This window comes from Aulonocara sp. 'chitande type north' Nkhata Bay, linkage group LG10 (assembly GCF_057382095.1).
Source record: "Aulonocara sp. 'chitande type north' Nkhata Bay isolate Kocher_YH1m ecotype deep benthic linkage group LG10, A_spYH_male_GT1.1, whole genome shotgun sequence".
NCBI classification, from domain to species: domain Eukaryota; kingdom Metazoa; phylum Chordata; class Actinopteri; order Cichliformes; family Cichlidae; genus Aulonocara; species Aulonocara sp. 'chitande type north' Nkhata Bay.
This window is the reverse complement of record NC_141353.1, coordinates 26,651,637-26,664,737: the sequence shown is the minus strand read 5'-3', so window position 1 is coordinate 26,664,737 and position 13,101 is coordinate 26,651,637. Positions and strand designations below refer to the sequence as shown.

At 39.4% G+C, this 13,101-nt stretch overlaps 1 protein-coding gene across 8 annotated transcripts in view; it reads left to right on the top strand.

Annotated features, from left to right (window-relative positions):
- larp1 (La ribonucleoprotein 1, translational regulator) overlaps positions 1 to 13,101 on the top strand; it is a 58,668-nt gene that overhangs the window by 18,086 nt on the left and 27,481 nt on the right. For 7 of the 8 annotated variants that reach the window (XM_086309317.1, XM_086309316.1, XM_086309315.1 and 4 more), the window contains exons 2-3: positions 10,779 to 10,843; positions 12,516 to 12,581. In XM_086309317.1, the coding sequence (XP_086165443.1) occupies positions 10,779 to 10,843; positions 12,516 to 12,581 (131 nt within the window). Of the gene's footprint in view, positions 1 to 7,773; positions 8,013 to 10,778; positions 10,844 to 12,515; positions 12,582 to 13,101 lie in introns of those variants that run through there. The other variant, XM_086309318.1, reaches the window with a different exon arrangement.

The window sequence follows — 13,101 nt, the reverse complement described above, 5'->3', positions numbered from 1 at the left end:
TTTGTAAATGGAAGTGCTGTGCGGTTTCTAAAACATATACCCCAGATAGGTGCTCCTCAGTGGGGTAAAAACATGTCCTAAAAGCAGAAACTTTTAGGACATAAATTAAAAATATTTAATAAAATGAGTAGAAGTACAGCAAAGAAAAACTTGAGTTTTCATCAGGGTCTAACACTCAAACTGTGAAGCTTAAAAGGGGAATAAAGGTGTGCCACAGGCTGTGCTTTCTTTGATCAGCTGATGCGCAACTTAAGCTACATATAATTTAGTCTTGTGTACACTGTAAACAAAATATGGACACTCCTTCTTATAGTAATATTCAGTTAGTTTTAGTTCATGACTGGCTTTCAGTAGTTTAACACTTGTTTGTGTGCGAGTGCAGCATTGTTTGTTTAATTGTTGTGCATTTAGATTGTATTTAAGTGGCTTTGCCTCAGTTCATATACAGCTGCTGTTGAGGATCGGCAAACAGCAAATGGTGAAGTTGTTTGTATCATTTTGATTTACTTTTAATGAAAAATGAGCTCGCTGATTAATTCTTCTCACTGGGTGTTTTAGTCGGCCAGCGTTTTGTACTTGTTTCTTCTTTATGCGCAGGAAAAATAAATTATTTTCTTTTTAATTCTGAGCTTTTTTTCAGGTTGGCACCACGTGGTCTGATGACGTGATTGTCGTACACTTCCCTCTCCTCCTCCCCCATTTACATCTTCACTCATTTTTTTTTCTCTGTAGTGTTTCTGTTATTTAGCCATTTCTCTTTGTAACACATAGTCATACCTACACCCATCTTTCAGTTTGAGAGTATTCAGTAGCACAGTTGTCAGAGCTTTATTACAGTTGCCCCCATAAAACTTAAAATACAACCAGCCTGTACTCATACCTGCAGAGAGGGTTTTTAAGGTGCCAAAAGTCAAAAACACTTAAAAGTCATGAAGCAAAGCTCAGGAGTGAAGGTTTGGGATCACAGATGGAAACTTTTTGATGTGGTGTAGTAAAGTATTGTGAAATGGGCCACATTAAAGAGATTAAAATCTACAATTTGGCTTATGAGAGCATTTTAAATAGGTGTTACAGTAGTTGTGTAATAATTCTGAAGCATTATGACGCAAACAGGACGGAGACAACTGAAGGGTTGTCATCAGTTTCAGCCAAATGCTCAAACTGATGCTAGAGTCACACTAGTGAAATTAGAAGTGACCAGCTGTGCAGCCACGCCCGTTCAGGTGCCGTCTTCAAGGTGACTTTTGTGCGATAAGACGCTGTCCAGCTGCTATTGTGTCAGAACAATAGTCAACAAAACCACAAACACTGTCCAACATCAACAATAATTCCTGTGGTAAAATATTTTTACAGTTGCGTCCTTAATATTTCAAAGACCTGAACACAAGGCCACATATCACATTTATTTTTTTTCTGCTTTTGGGCAGAAGCAATGAAATTTGTGATGGATTTCTGTGGTTTAAATTGAGTCCCCTTAATACAGTTAACAATACAATTTTAGCTTCTCAAGTGACATTACAACTATAAAGGTATCATGAAATAATTGTTAATGAGGGAAATGTTGCATTTGTTTGTACTCTTGGGCTGAAGCATTAAATTAGTAGAGAGGTTAAGTTAATGGCTATACCACGGAGTCTTGCTGCAATAATCAGTCACTGCTTGCATTACTTAAATGCCCTGGAAGGTAGTTAGATGCACAAAGAGCATCTTATGTGAACCCACTGACGATGTGACTGCCTGAGGAGCATCAGCTTATAGTTTGCCTAACATCTTGGCCCAGGGAGGCTCTCCTCTGACCTTAAACGATCATCTGCAATCATCATGTGACGTGCACTGAACACTGAGCAGCCCTGTAAGTAATGCCTACATGTCTGTCGAGGAGGATTCCTAGCATGCGGCTCAGATGATCATGAGGTGGCAGTTTAGTTCAACAGCTTGCTTTTTAGTACTGAACAACACTTGATTGTCCACTTTTTGCAGAGTTTGGTGGACTATGAAATGTAATTACAGTTTCAGGAACTAGTCTGGTTCATTGCTGCTGATGGGTTCCCAGAAGTGGTCGAAGTGATATTTAAAAAAAATAAAACTAAATAAATTGCTGTAAGTGTATGAACAATTAGTTACAGAAGTAAAAGAGATCAGTTTGTGAGAAAACATCAGCAAGTCCTTCTAGTGGCAAATCTTTCCACCTGGTGACGTCTCCGGGATGTTAGTTGTGCAGTCCATATTTTAAGAGGGAGACGATGTGCAGGAGGGATGATCTGATATCCTCGTGTTGGTGTTGTTCCCAGTAGAGCAGGGCGATATGGCCAAAAATATTTATCACGATATATATTTGAAAATTTGCGATAACGATATAACTGACGATATAATTGATGCGAGACAAAATACAACTCCACAACATTACTAGTGCAAAAAGACAACCTTCCATTTATTTTCACTCAAACAAGAAGCTGGTTTTTATGTACATTAAAGCTTTATAAAAATGTAACAGTGCAAATGCTAATTCCTTGCTGAAAGTTTAACCAAAAGGCATTTCCAGTAGAAATGGGCTGACATATCCTGAGCATAACCATATATAATATCCACTGAAGTTAAAAAGAGGTGCTTTGCAACATTAAACTGCAGTGTGCAGTACGTATTTTTTGGACCATAAGGTGCACGGGATTATAAGGCACATTAAGCGAAACAAGGCAGTCAGATAAATCAAACTTTATTAAACTCATTCTTCTTGCTTCCTCCACTTCTGTACCATTGATTCCTTAATGTTGAATTCTCTGGCAGCTGCTCTATTCCAATGTTTTTGCAGTATATTAATGACTAACCTCGTATTGTGGATGGATTATCTCAGTTGTTCTCCTGACTGAAGTTTGGTCCGTTTACAGCATCCTGCCATGCGATTGCATTTGTCTCTAACCATGAGGAACCTTCACGTTAACTTTTATAAGTGGAAAAGTGTTAGTGTTGGTCCTCCAGCTTCACTGTTTATGTTATGCTAACATAGCTGTGTCGCTAGCGATTACGTAGCACATCATTATATACCAGCTAGCCCAACTTCAGTAACCCTACAAACGTCACTGCTGTTTAGTTTCCTGTCTTCATTTATGTTGGAAGTGATAGCAGAGCTGTACGTTTGAATTTTTTTCAGAAATCTCTCAGTCAGAACATGCAATATCATGCTTAGGTAACTAGCGAAACTAGCGAGCTAACTTCCGCTAGCTTCCTGCTAACTTCTAACTCCGTTAAATGTAATACATTTTGTTTTCATGGATGCCTGGAAGTTAAACTTCATAGTTACCCCTGGTAAGGCAGTAATGCTGATCGTTTTATTAAAGATGAAAGAATTTAGACAGTTTTTAACGCTCAGTGATGCTGCAGTGTTCGTTTGACCTGAAGTATACGGAGTTTAGGACCCAGATTACTCCCAGATTTAAGAGCATCTTAGTCCGACAAATATGACAATAACAACGGCCGCTTGCATGTTCTGCAAAAAAATGTGCTTTGTCGTGTATCTGACGGACAAACACCAAACCAGTTCCACATCACTGAAGTTGCACCATTTTTACAAACCAATTCTGGTTCATCTGTTTCACTCAACAATCGGCCATGTGCGTATGAAAACAAAGGCACTGCGCATGCGCGTTTTACTCCCATTCTATCGCCATATTTCATTTTCCTATCGTTGCCTAACATTATACCGGTATTACCGTGAACGGTATAATATGGCCCAGCCCTAGTTCCCAGACCATCATGAAAACGTTGTTCCAGGTTCAACATTGCAAGTGACCAATCACATTGTTGTGACGTTATTCCTTTGCGCGCTAAGCCATTCGTGCATTTATGAAATTCCAATGTTGCAAGGACAATATAAATTCTGCTTACTGTTTATTAAAGGGTTAGGGTCAGGGTCCATTGATCGGCGGACAGAGGCGGTTTCACGCAGCTTAAGTACAGTTTTTTGTTTTACGCCGGTTTTTCCCGAAGTCGCAAAAGTATGACGTCACAACATTCTGATTGGTCACTTGCAATGTTGATCCTGGAACAACATTTAGTATGATGATCTGGGAACAACAGCAACACAAGGATATCAGATCAACTGTGCAGGAGCACGTGCACAAACAGTTGTATCTGGTAGTTATTAACAAAAGGGGGAGAAAATTGGAAACATCAACTAAACCATGTGACTCTAAAATAAAACTAAACACAATGCACACTTACAGGAAGATGCCACGTTTTCTCTCTAATCCCATTGCTTTTGCATTACCAGCCTCATTTACCTGGGCACTACCACTTACACAGGTAAGGGAGGGGTAATCAAAACATAAGTAACTTGATAGATGCTGTTAATGGTAAACCTGGCTCCTGATGTCACTTGTCAATTTATTTTTTATTTTTTTAAAGATTAGAACCTATAATAGATACTGTGTCCATACAGTCAAAGAAAATCTCACTTTTTGCTTCTGTTCTGCATTTACTCGCTCACTGATGTAATGGTCATGCAAATCTATCTTTAATAATCCTAATACCACCGAACAGCTGATTTCCGAGAAAAGCAGATGAATCACAGAAGCAGTACAGAGTATAGCAAAAATGGGCAAGGCATCACCCCTTTCACAGAGGACTGTAATTTTTTACAGAGAACATAATTTCCTTAGGGATTAATAAAGTATTCTGACTTTTGATTTTAAATGCACTTTAAAAGTTGGTGGTTTTGCCCAACTAAAACAGCTCCTCTAGAGTTCTGATTGTTGGAGGCCACGTCAGAGTGCTCTGTCATGGTGACGAGGTCACGTCAGAGTGCTCTGTCATGGTGACGAGGTAGAAAGACTCGAGGAAAGTGTTTCCTCCGTTGTCCCACTTCCTGTGATTAGGCACAAAATGAACAATCATGCACAACAAGGAGCAGTGAGAAATTTTTGTAACTACTATTGTTCATACACTAAGCAGATAAGAGAGGGCTAAATGCTTGAGGAATTAACACGGATTCCTTGACTAAATAAGTGCAAAGTTGTTACGCTGGCCAGTGTTTCAACATGGGTCTGCTGACAGGAGAGCAGGAGTTTCAGTTATGCATTAACCTGACCCAAATGTGGCTGGAGTTTAAGTAGGTGGGTGGGTGGAAATCTTAGGTGTTTGCAGATGCATACCTGTGTTCAGGAGGATATGTTCAGTCCTGTTTGGTAGTTGAGACTTGGTCACAGAACAATGTGACACGGGCAAATGATCCATGTGTCTTTGGATCTTTACTTATAAGGCCAGTTAAAGCTATTTTTGGTGCTGAGCATACCATGAACAAACTATCCAGCTGAGGAGTGCCATTTGCTCTTCCTAGCTATTAGGAGAGTACAAATTTTAATTTTAGAGTTGCAGGATTTTTTTTGGAGGAAAATAAGTTTGATGTCAGGCTTTTTGCGCAGTTGCTGGACTCATAACTTTGTGCGGGATCTTCTGTGGAGACGTTTATCTCTTTAACTGAAGAGGCAGGGGTAATAGTTCACACTTTGTCCACTTTTGGCTGCACATTTCTATTTTCCTATGAAGGTCGGGAACAAGGATGTACAAATCTAGGTCAAAGTAAACCAAAGTTTTCTTCCATTAATTGTAAAAGTCTTCTACTTTTAGTGATTTTGCAGGTTTAAATTCTATTATAACAAAACAGATTTCAGGGATTTTTGTTTACTTGATTTCACTTGTGTCTCAAATTGTATCTGTTGGAATTTTCCTAACTTTGGTGGTAAAATGACTACAGGCCAGGATGATTGAAAAGTCCGGTCATGAGGCCGCCTAACACTGGGGGGTTCCAGCTTAAAATAGCAAACCAGGTTAGCGCAGAATCCGGTTCCTATTTGGAGAAATCCTTCGGTTTCCACCTGCCATTAGTGAGTTTTATCAGACTGGCACATTCATGTGACATTGTCAGCCGCGATTAGTGTAAGCGGCCAGCTGCTGACGCAACTTTATGCCTGCTAAGTGTGGGATGTTGCGTTCGCCACCTGAAACGTCACCAGGTTATAAGAAGCTTTTGTTTAAGGGTAAAAAGCTGCCAGTTTCACAAAGCAAACATTTAGCTGTTTAATTATTTCACACAGCTTCTTTATGAAAGACTGCATTGTAGGGCTGCCACGATTTGTCGACTAGTCACGATTACGTCGACTATCAAAATCGTCGATGACTGATTTAATAGTCGACGTGTCGTTTGAAGCTTTGTAAGATCGCAAAAGACGCAGGAATAATAGCAGGATTTAAGAGTGTAATAACGGACTGAAACAGAATATGGCAGCACAGCATGTACAAGGATGCCAGCTGCCGTTAAACCCCGAAGAAGAAGAAGCAGCTGTGTCCCAGAATTCATAGCGCGGCCCAGCTTAGTTTCCAACAATGGCGGTAGCTAGTTAGTTTTAATATTACTCTTATTATTCTTTCTGGGTCACAAAATAAAGGTTTAACATATTTTCAGGCGAGAATGTAGCTGTGTAAACCTCAAATATCTGCTCAGTTTATCAAGACACCACATATTTTCAAAAGCGCTCCGACGTTTTCGGAGACGTCTGTTACCCACTAGCTCGATAGCTAGCCGGGGGCTAGGTCACTAGCGCCGTGAGAACACCGGACTCCCGGCAAATTGTTTTCAAACCCACCGCCGTCTTTCGCGACTCAGGTTAAATATATATGAGTCACTTAGATAAATTAAAAATGTTATTGTTTGGCTTTTTTTTAGTATTTTATTTGTTCCTGAGTAAATCGGTTTGGCTGAGATTAAAGTTATAGTTTTTACACAGCTGAATAAACGTCAAGCAGACAGCTGATTATCAGAAGTGTGAGATGCTGGAGAATATACTCCGGTGTCCTGTTATATTTTAGATAGCAAGGAGTTTATTAAACTTTACCGAAACAATCTGCAAATTTCATTAAAATTGAATAAACTATCATCTTGTCTTTATTTTTAGTTAGCACCTTAAAAGCTTAAAGCTGTAAGCTAATGATAGTTATATAAGAGCAGATGCTGCTGGTGCAATAAGCTGTAGTTTTACGTCCAGTGGATGATGATCTGATTAGTCGACTAATCGCATAAATAATCGGTGACTAGTCGACTATCAAAATAATCGTTTGTGGCAGCCCTACTGCATTGATGAAAACAAAGTAGTAGCCTGGGAGATGGACCTGAAGTCCTCTGATTGGAGCTAATGAGGGGCTGACTAAAAATTGCGCTGTCTGTATCTGCAACAAATCCTTTGTTATTAGAGAAGATCTGCAAATTTGTTGCTCATAAAATTGTTCTTTTAAAGGAAGGATGTTTAAAAGATAAATAAAAAAAAATATACACACTTTCCGCCTTAGTTTCTAAATGGGTTATTCAGTTACACTGTGATTCTCCTGGCTGGTTGATGTTGAAAGAAAATGTGGTTTTTGAATGTTCTTCATACCGTTTTATCTAAATAGGCATTGCACAAATGTATTAGCGATCAGAAAGACACCACGCCCTCACCCTGTTTGTTAGCTCATGTTGCGTGATTGCTGTCGTATGTTGCGTCCCATCTTTGATCTCTCCAAGAAATCATTTTTTATTTACTACGCAACTTCTGTTGAGTAATCCTTGGGGGATACAAGGCTCCTAAACGGCCTAGCATGAAGCAAAAGTTAAAGACTGTGTAGTGTCAGGAAGCTCAAATTAAACCACTGTTGCACAATCTCCTAAATTCATGGCTCAAAGTTAAACAAACAGTCTAAGTTTGAAGTCCAGGAATCATGTAAATGAAGTCCAGGGATACTACGGAACAGTAAAGAGACATGAGGTTCAGCTCGCAGTCCTCTATTTGATTAAAAACAACTGATTTGAAGGTTGACTCTGATTATTAAGCCTGTGTGTAAGGATATTTGTGGCTCCACATGGGCTGAAGAGTGATGTTGAAAAAGAAAACCTCTGCCGCCGCCTCCTCTTCATCTGCTTAATGTGACCATCTTGAGGTCTTTAGCATTGAATTGCTAACCAAACTGGTCAACTTGCATCATGGGTAATGTACACATATTTCTGTATAGAAATTTTAAATTCAGTGGCTAATTTAATATAATTCCATGCGATTAGCTGGCGAAGCATTTGCTGTGGCTTTCAGTGTTTTCCTCATCCTCACTTGTACTTAAAGGTTTGTTCTTTATATTTTCTTATCAGTTTCTCCGGTGCTAAATGAACAAAGCTAAAACAAAGTAGAAAATCGGTGGTTGATATTGGATGTTGGTTAATTGCAAACATCAGTATTGAAAACCGATGCTAACTTTGACCATGTCCTAAGCTAACTATTCATTTTATTTTAAAACACTATGGTGTTTAACCTTGAGAGATTATTAGATCATTGAGAGGTAGTTGGAGACGAGGAGTATGGTAAGTCCCTTTGGAGTTGGAGTCAGGAGACGCCACTGAAGGCGCCTGTACACAGCTGCTTTACAGCAGCTAAACATGTTGCACTGGTTAAGGTTTTAATCTCATGTTTCCTGTTGTTTCTACTTTTAAACGTTCATTCATGCACTGTGACTGCAAACTTTTTAGACACCAGAAGCTTTGTCATTACTGGAGGTTGTTGGGAATTTGAAAAATAGCGATGAAATCAGCAATATTGTTTGCCTGGGTCTTTAAGTTTGTGCCATTTTAATACAGATTCCCAAGTATTGTTTGTTTGTTTTTTCCCCTTCCTAAATGGGAGGTTAGATGCTTTTTGTTTTGTTGGAAACAGTTTCTTTTGTTTACGGTTACCTGAATGGTGAAAAGACAAGATTTGAGCGATGGGTGTTATGTGGACGTGCGATTCAGAAGGTATATGCATTGAAAAGTGAAATATAAGTAGGTTTTCTGGGCCCAGAAATTCCTGTTTGACTGTACTGTCCTCCAAACCTGAAATATCTTGCTGTCATTAACATGTAGAGCATAGATGCCTCTACTGAAACTCTGGCATGCTGCTTCTCTTTGTGCTTTTGGCGATGTATCCGTCAGAGGATTTTTATTCCCCCCCCCGCTCTCTTTCTTCCTGGTGATTGTCCTCAAGGCGCTTAGTAAGATTTACTCTTTGGTGTGAACTGCTGCCTGGGAGCTGGTTGCCTCGCTCGTGTCACTGTGGCTGGTGACAGTGCAGGAGGAGATAGAAAGGAGGAAACATCTCTGATTTCAGGGCATGAGCCAGACAATGAGGTGGCGAGCGTGACTATCATTTTCATTGGGGGGGAAACTACAGCAATACCAGACTCACGTCTTTAAAGGCTGATAATAACGTGCACGTTTTCTTCAGAACTGGTTAAAGGTAACAAGTTTGTCTATCTTTCCGAGGTTCTCTTTGATCTTTTTTTATTTTATGGATAATTGTTGTAATTGTAGCTGGATTGTAGCAATAATTTGTTACTGACGTGTTTAACCCTTTGTTTAAATTCTATATCTACTAATTTACATTCACGTAAGAGATGGTGGTGTGTGCTGCTGTTGAGCTGGTCATGTTGTATGGACATCACCTGCTGTTTTATGTATTTATTTTAAGGAATAACTCAGATCCTGCTATGATATGTTTTATTTTATTGTTCTGAGGAAGAGCCAACAAAATACACAACACATTAGCTGTCAGGCCTCAGTTGAGTAATATGTATATTTTAATCCTTTTATTGGTTGGTTTGTGTGTTCGGTATGCTAAGTGCTCCATTTTTTAAAGGAAAAATATAAAACATTTGTTGTTTTTTATACTTTAACTTAACATAGCCTCAAGCTCTTGAAAATCTTTCGCTTTTATTGCCAAGAATTTTATCACCATCACTAGGGCTGTGCGATATGACGAAAATCTCATATTCCGATATGAGACATTTATTGTCCTGACAACGATATAAATCACAAAAATGTAACATATTCTGTGAATCTCGGGCAGCTCGACTTGTGTGAAGTGTTTTCAGCTGGGCGTCGTGTACCTGGAGTAGAGTGTTTCAACCGATGCATGAAACTATACATTTCTAGACATAAGTTGTAACGGCCACCCCCCCCCTTTTTTTTTTTTTTTTTTTTTTTTCCTCCTCCAACATTTGAGTCTAAGGTTTTGTTTTTTTTTTTTTAGCACCTGGCGGCTCTTTTTTGCTTCTCATCCGTAAACTCTCTGCATACTCTTTCATGTGATTCAGTTTATTTTTAAAGGTCTCAACAGGATCTTGAGCTTTATTGTGAAAGGTTTACGTGGAAAACCAACAAGCGGACAGCAGAGCCACGCGATGGTTTTACCATCATAGTAACCATACCATAATATAATCACCATAGTGTGATTATATTAAATATAAGAGGAAGAGTTTCTGACATGCCTTGACATGTTGTTCAACACACTTTTTGAATTTGTATTCTCCTGTTGTGGCTGCTTATTCGAGTGATTGTGTTGTGTGGGTTTGTTGCAGTGATTGTCGCTGGATGCAACAGAGTCAGAAAAGAAGAATGATGGTGTCGGCTTGTAGTTTAGTTTATGTGAAAACAGACACCACAGCAGTTTATTAAAGGGGAAATAAGACGCATAAAGCCAGATTATTCACCGAGAGCCTGCCTGCTGCTGGTAGATAAGACAAGTAATGAGAATGTAAATCGAACTGTTTGAAAGACAAGCGAGTACCTGTGGGAGAAAGAAGCAAGTTTGTCTTATGCGGGGTTTTTTTCTTCTTCCTAGAAGACTCTACATTTTTAATCAAATGCATATAAATGATTGTGCTTCTATCTTACTCTGTTCATGTATGCAGACCAAGTTGTAATGTCAGTCATCTTTGTGTCCCCACAGAGTCCACCGGCCCTGCCAAGGTAGTGAGAGCAGGCAACCCACCTAAAGCCAGGCGTGGCGGCAAGGTAATACTTTTCATGCGTTTGTCTGTGTTGAATGTTAAGCAGTGGACAGTTAAAGGGTTTATAATAATTACAAGCTCTAAACGTATTAATATGGCTCAATTTGTTTTTAAAAATCTCGAAGGAAAATTCAGTGCTTTTAAAATCCAGATTGTGTTGACGGGAATTTGTCCAAAGGGAAATTAGCTTACTTGATGGGAAAAATTAGACACTTTCCCCCCATCGAGTAAGCTTATAAGATTTATTTTTGTCTGTCATTGTTTAATAATTCCCAGCCAAGAAATCAATATTTTATATAACTTTCACCAGATAACAGATTTTTGTTGTGCTGCATTTAAAAACAAAAGTGATTTATTAAAATGTAGGTGAAGTGGCTTTTTATTTCTGTTGTAGTATCAGGCTTTCTGCTTTGGTGTCAAAATGTCAACAGTAGCAGGGGACTAGACTGGGTGCCACTCCTGCCTGGCAAGAAGACCAAAACGAGGCTAGAGTTCACACAGGCTCAGCAAAACTGGAAATTAGAAGATTGAATCAACAAAATCTGTGTTCTGAGTCCGTTTCTGCTGTGACATTTGGATGGTAGGATCAGAAACTGGCATTCATGGCATTAAAGTGTGGATCCAATTGTCTCAGGTGCTGCTGCTGGTGTAAAGTGTGTGGAGTAATTTCTTGGCACACTTCGGTCCCCTTTAAAATGATGCCTAGTTGAAACTAAACACTGCAGCCTGCTCGAGTAAAGCTATTCCATCACGATCAGTCTTCATGCCACAAAGCTCAAGTCTTCTCTAAACTGGTTTCTTGAACATGATTATGAGCTCACAGCCTCCACAGTGCCCAGATCTCAACCCAATAGTGCAAATTTGATGTGCAGCTGACAAATCTGCAGCAACCTTATGATGATATTTTGTCAATATGCACTATAATCACCCAAGAAATGTTTCCATAAACTTAATAAATCTATGCTGTGAAGGATTTCACAGTTCTGATGGGAAAAGGGGCGGTCCTACCTGGTATTAGAAAAATGTATCTAATGAAATATTTGCTGAATGTAAAGTGAAATGACAACCTTTATTTTATGACATGAGCTGAAGGAAAGTTGTTGTCCCCCCCCCCCCCATGTGACAGCTCAAGCGCAGGTATTTCTTTAATGCCTCGAGAAATGTGCAGTCACCTCCTCTCACATGCTGGAATGCAGATGTGCTCGCAGTGAACCAATTGCATGCGAGATGAAGCCTTTCATTCAGAATTTCCCACCCCTTTTGTCTGACACTGTAGTACTCTACAGTTGGTTGTTTGTAGCCACACCTTGGCCATAAACTTTTTATGGCTGGTTTGGAGTTAACTACCCAGTCCCAGGAACAAAAGACAGAAACTGGCAATCAGCCGGCAGCACATTGCTGAAGATAAACAGTAAAAAGCTGTAAAAACACTCATGTAAAGTGTTTTTAACCAGATTATACTTGAGCTTAAGGTGTAAGGACTACAGCGGTACTGCCTGTTCAGACATGATCAGCTTTTAGACTGCATTTTAACCTGAGAGGTGTTTATCTTTTTTCCTTTTTCTCTATTTCTTGAAGAAATTGACATTTTTAAACAGAAAAGCAGCAATCGGATGGTTTTTGTTTTTTTCCCCCCTCTTGAATTTCTTCGTAATTTCTTTGTTTTTTGTCCTCAGGTTGGAGACTTCGGAGATACGAACAGCTGGCCAACTCCAGGGGAGATTGCAACTAAAGACATGCAGGTAGGTGGTTGTTGTTGTTATTGTTATTACTGCGTGTTGTATTTTTGTAGCCTGGTATATGTAGAAGATACACTGGAGAGATTAAGCTCTGTTTCAGCTGACTACATTGTTTGATGTTTGAGTAGAAGCAGCGACATCCATACGTGCGCAACAGGTTTTGTCTGCTATGAGACGTATCTGATTTGCATAATTTTTTATTCTTTTGCTCTCAGCTGGTGCATTAGGTTTCAGCTGCAGACGGATATGATATGTCATTTCATTCTGGTTACAGAACTTTTTCTTTTTAGAATTGGTTCTTTCAACCCATTGCTACAGAGCACATCTGTCTTGTAGAGAAAAGCATTAGCAGAAAGGTTTTTGAAAATTTGTGTTCAGGAGTTGTGTCTTTGAAAAATATGGACCAAAATTGCAGAAAATTTCTGCAGGGTAAAGGGTCACAAAATCTGAGGTAGAGCATGTAGAGACTGCTCTGGGACGAATGTACGAACTGGAGCCTTTATAAGCGAGCTGTGGTGTTACG